At 35.7% G+C, this 6,000-nt stretch overlaps 1 protein-coding gene across 1 annotated transcript in view; it reads right to left on the reverse strand.

Moving 5' to 3' along the window:
* BTBD7 (BTB (POZ) domain containing 7) overlaps positions 1-4,872 on the reverse strand; it is a 32,329-nt gene extending 27,457 nt beyond the window's left edge. The window contains 1 exon segment of the mRNA XM_009578337.1: positions 4,791-4,872. Within this exon segment, the coding sequence (XP_009576632.1) occupies positions 4,791-4,872 (82 nt within the window).
* Between the last annotated feature and the right edge of the window lie 1,128 nt (positions 4,873-6,000).

Below are 6,000 nucleotides of genomic sequence, written 5' to 3' on the forward strand. Positions count from 1 at the left end.
TTCAAAGCGTGTTTTCAAATTCTGTTCTTCTAGCATTAAGCGTCATTTCAACAAGAAAAGCATACCTGGCATCAGATAATTATCATAGTCAAGAAAAAAGGAAAAATGTGAATACGGTACCAAATGATTCAGGGAAATTGAGGACAATGAATTAATTTTCAATGCAAATTTAACAAGAAAGTAAAAATCCTGTCACATGATAATCAAGTAATGCCGAAAGCCAAACACATAAAATGGGCTCCTTTCCACAGAACCATAGATGCTAATTTGTACGTACACCCCATTTAAAAGAATACGGAGAATGTAAGTTTTACTGTATTATTAAAAGATGTCCTTTGAACAGAGCATTATACAATTAAAGTATACCTATAAAATTATTTGTCCCTTCAAAAGTCATTTATAGGGAAGTTGTGTTATGAACCAAACACGGCATAAAATGAAAGATTGATTCCCCCCAACATTATCTGTGTTACATACTTGACCTGTTCTGCTAAATGAACCTTTGCTGATTGTCAGTTTGAGCCTAGCTGCATATACAGTAACACTGAGAGCAATTTAGTAAGAAAAAGAGGAATTAGAATCTGCATTTCTAGAAGTAATGGAAAACTAAAGTAATGTTTTAGTAAAAAAGTAGTTAAAAACTATAGTTTAAACAGAAGCATGACTCATGTTAAAGGGTTGTTTTCTAATTTAACTTTATTTACAGAATTTTCACTCTAAGCCAGATGGTGAAAAACCTCAGACATGACAGGAAAAGGAAAAAAAAAAAGAAAAAGCACACAAACCCAACTACTTCTTCCAGACAAAAGAAGAAACCAGAAGAAAACATTTGCAAATGGTATAAAGGTTAATAACAATCGCAGGTTCATCTGAAATAGTATTTGTCCATTTTCTGCTGGGAATAGTTAACATGTCCATTAGTACACTTGTGTAACTTCACTACTTGTTGCCTTTTTTGGATCTTTAAGTTCAAAGCACATCCAACCACCAGAGTTTTTGGGGCCTTTTGTAACTTGTTCTATCATTGCTCTCTCGCAGTTCCATTTGTTTCAGGTAGATTTGAGTGATGCTATTTTGCTATGCTATTTTGACAGTGATGTTATGCGCCAGTCTGTCAAAACACAGTGCTTTTAGTTACCATGTTATTTCAGATAAGTATTTCTTGAACTTTGAAAGACACAGGAGCAATTCAAAGTTGTATTTGAGAGCACAGCAACTGTTAAATCTAAGATTTCTGTAAATTGTTTTATTATCTAAGCCTCAATAATTCTAAGTAACCTTATACACTAGCTTTTATGCCAAGCGAATTAAAACTCCCCCAAATCATGCAATGCAATGGTTTTATGATTCATCTATTAGTGAAAACTTTGGGAAGGAACTTTGCTTTCTTTGAGGAAAGACCTCTAACTGTTTTATCCATGCTACGTTAAATTTCGCTTGATCAGGCAACATGTTATTAATCATATTGAAATTTCAAGACATTAAAAAAATACCAATTTAAATGAAGAGAACAGCAATAACTCAAGACAACTTCAACGAAGAGGCTGTGCTGCAAAATCCACCATAAAAAGTCCTTCCACATGCTATACTAGGTATTACAATAGAAAAGTAGAGATTCAGTCTCCTGCTGATCAAGACAAGCCTAGAATTTCTGCTCCATTTAAAGAGTATCTATTACATTTCACAATAAAAGTATAACTACACTTTGGTCACTCTATAAATGATAGATTCTACCCCAAGAGAACATGCCAGCTCATTTCTATTTGAATTATTTTGGATTCTAATGGCAAATTTGAGTATGCAGAATATTCCCTTACATTTTGCTAAAGAAAAACTAGCATATCAGAAGTCTCAATTTCCTTCTTCCCTGAAGGCTGCCGTAAGGTATTACTTCCATGTGAATCACCACAAGATACTAGAATACCATTCAAACCTTTGTGTATTCTGAGCTACTTACAAGATTCAACCTCAGAAGTACTGCAAACAGCACTGTTGTTACAAACGGATAAAACACTGCTATAAAAGTGCCACCACACAACTGCTTTTTGCCAGAGGCAGAAGTAGAGATGCACCAGCATAGCCCCTCTGGGTTCACAACAGCTGGTGGCCCCGTATCCCTCCAAGAAAGAATTTTGAGGAGCCCCTTTTTGACCTGCCTGTATTCCTTCATAAAGCAGCAGCATTAGAAGTAGGAAACAGAAATTTACTCCCCACTTCTACACTAAAAGGAACGAATCTATTAAATGTTGTTAAAAAGTAATAGCTACTTCATGCCCCTAGACCATATCTAGCTTTGAACAGATAAATATTTACAAGCAGCAGATGACTGCCAAAAGAAACTACTTGGGCACTTGACAATGAATAATGGGATCTGTCTAGTCCTCTGCATGCCTACACATTTTAAAATCTAATTAGAGCTCTATTTAAAAATAAACATCTTGAACACATGTACCACTCTAGAAAATGGTGTGAAATCCTCCTCCTGAATGCCGTAGAAAAAACAGCAATGAGATGACTAGTTAAACCTTTGCTAAAATAAAAGTGTTTTTTACAGTAAGAGCACTGCATTATTTTTACTGATTTATCTCCTCTTCATAAACTGTAAGCAAATTCAGCATTAAGTCAACTAACAGTGGGAGCTCATCCTACAAAACTACTGTGCTTTACCAGATCAGTTCTCAGCTTTTAATATTCATTCTACATTTACAATGCAACATGGTGCAGCGCTTTAATAGTAAAGCGGCATGTCTAAAACAAACCCATAAGCCTGAATCCAGTTTCCAGGAATAAGGCAACTAATACATATTATACAGCTATTATAACTCTAGTCCCCGTGTTTCCAGTTCTACTTTGGGGCAGTAAGTAGATCTAATGTCTTCTACATTAAAAAAAAATCTGTAGAAGTTCATTTAACATTAAAACATCATTATTCTGGCAAGTGATGAAAACCTCAGCTATTGATTTTAGGATACATTTATTTTCCACTGAGAAAGCTGCACAAACCAATCGTCCAAACAAGAGTCAAGATGAGAAAAAGCCAAACTCCACAAGGTGGGAAGAAGAGATGTACGCCTGTGTGGTAGATAGCATACTTACTCTACTACCACGCTCATACAAGTGCCACCATAATATCAGAAGATTTCAGAAAGAATTTTAACCAGAACACTCATTTGCCTTGCCTAAGATGAGACAGCCATACACTTTTAGACCTTCCTCAAAAAAGTCTCAACCACAATTTTCAATAGGTAATGGAGATCAGTAAATTTATCGTGACATACTACATAATGGGTTTCTATTTTGAATTTAATAATGAAGAGCATCAACAAAATCTTCCACATATCAAGTGGAAAGTTTCTGGGAAATACAACGAAGCCTTTGGAACTCTCTCCTCTTCAAACCTACTCAGAAGGTGTTTCAGCATACAGATCTGCATGTTTTCAGGTCTGTAAGGGTTTCGCTTCATTCCATATACAGGCAGATAAAAAACACCAATAAATGTAATAAAAACATTTTGGCTGTGATTCTAGAAAGTATATATATATATCAACTGGGGCACACCTTTTACTACTGTTAGTTATGATACACTGAAAATACATAAAGCCTTAAGGGGGACTTTACATACATTGATATCCAAGATGTTAGTACTAAAAGTTCTTCCTTGACATGCTACAACAGCACACACAGAATTTTTAGCCCAGAGCACAGGTCTTTACATGTAACAGGTTGTGGGCTGTCCTCTACTCAGATCTCCAAAAGTTAGGAGTGTCACAAAAGCTGAGACAAAAGAGAAAAATTACAAAGCAAGTCAATTTTTCCTCTGCTAAGGATATCACTGTGCTTTCAGTGGTGATTAAGAAAACACGTAACACTGAATATCAATAACTACTTATTCAGTGTTGCAAGCCAAGGCATAAAGGAGAAAAGTGTTTATAAAGTATTTATATTATTTACTGTTAAGATCATTCTTCAGGCTGTCAGAGTTGGGGTTTTTTTAAGCAAGATCTATCTTCTCAAAAACTGCCTTCTTTTAGATTCATCACATAAATATTTATTATTTACAGCGTGACAGTTCTTAGATCTACACTGAGATCTTTTTGCACTAGACTGAAAAGCACACAAAGGTAATACCTGCCCCAGTTATGACTGGGATAAGAAAATAACTTCTTAAGAGCACTTCAACTCACATTTCCAAGTAAGCAAGGTCATCGCTTGTAAATAATACTGTTAGGATAGTAGTACCCCCATTCCCCATTTACAGGAACAGGAAAGGACAGGAGAAAAAGTTGTGTTTAAGATTGCTTGTTACTTTAACAGGCTTGTTATCAGAGATACATTCCTTCTAGCAATAAGGAAGTAATTCACTCATATTAGACACAATGCCAATACTACAATGAATACTGCTGATCAATAGTTTTATATGCTGTAACACAGTTTCACAGAAAATCTGAGGAAGAAGAGTAAAAAATGGTAGATAGTATTAACAGATATCAACTGCTCTTGAACTGGGAAAACTAGCATGCATGGTTTAATTATCAAAGAAACTCCACTTTTTTATTTAAATAACCTGGCATCTGTTTACTAGCAAATGGCAGATCAACTCATTGCATACGTAGGCCAAACAGATACTTGGACAGTACCAAGCTTCATGCACGATTGAGCTCGAATGGATTCAAACTGGTGACCTAGAAAATAAAAGCTCTGCATAACATTACTGCAAGCAAATCAAATCCAGTGCATACACAATCCAGCAAGTCATTTATGTAAGTGACAAGATAACTGAAGAGAGTTACCTATGAATGTCTGTTGTGCCTGTGAATTTGTCCCTACCCTTGGGGAACATGAGTGAGGGTAGTTAGATGCATTAGCACCCATCTTCTTCAGTCACTCAGGCATTCCGCCTGCTAGCTCTTCAATGTATAATCCCATAATCCTTTATAAATCTTCAATCCCAGGTCCAGCATTCTGTTCCTCCATTTCTGTAGAACAAAAACACCAGTAAGTTACTCTATTTTTTTTTTCAGTAGGTATTATGTGATTTAGATAAAATAAACTCAGCCTCCAGCACATAGTATTTTCATAAATTAAAACCTCAAACATTTCCAAGATAGCTTTTTATTTGAAGGATTAAATCAAGATCAAAAATACATTTTTTTCCTAAAATAATTTGTAATTTTCCAAAACGTTCACAAATCAGTATGATAAACTGCAACAAGAAACAGGATGGCTATCAAACTTTTAGCTAAGAAATCTTCAAGTAGGAGTTGGCCTAGACTGGATATGCTCTTTTAACTATACCAAGAAAGACTTTTCATACATGCTGATATGTTTACACATTGTTATAAAATCCCAAATTGAATTATACTGACTGAGAAAGCAGAATAAGCAAATCCCATTGGAGGTTATGCTTTCACCACCCCTGCTTTCAGCTGCATTTTGATTTTATACCACTTACATAGTTCTCATTCAGTCCTACTTCTCAAGTTTAGACTAGTACCTAGAAGTAGGTTTGTAATAGTAAAAATAAGGCATTTAAGCATTCATCTACTGTTTTATTAGGCATTTGAAAACATTTTAGGAAGTCAATTCTGAGGAAATTTGAACAAGGATTCCTTGCTAAACATACAACAAGCACATTCTAATTTATTCCTATATTAGCAGTGTTAAAATATTAATACTGCAAAATCATAGAATCATAGAATAGTTTAGGTTGGAAAAGACCTCTAAGATCGTCAAGTCCAACCGTTAACCTAACAGTGCCAAGTCCACCACTAAACCATGTCCCTAAGCGCCCCATTTACATATCTTTTAAATACCTCCAGGGATGGTGACTCCACCACTTCCCTGCGCAGCCTGTTCCAATGCTTGACAACCCTTTCAGTGAAGACATTTTTCCTAATGTCCAATCTAAACCTCCCCTGGCCCAACTTGAGGCCATTTCCTCTTATCCTATCGCTGGTTACTTGGCAGAAGAGACCAACCCCCACCTCGCTACAACCTCCT

This window comes from Fulmarus glacialis, unplaced genomic scaffold (assembly GCF_000690835.1).
Source record: "Fulmarus glacialis isolate BGI_N327 unplaced genomic scaffold, ASM69083v1 scaffold17035, whole genome shotgun sequence".
Classification (NCBI taxonomy): Eukaryota; Metazoa; Chordata; class Aves; order Procellariiformes; family Procellariidae; genus Fulmarus; species Fulmarus glacialis.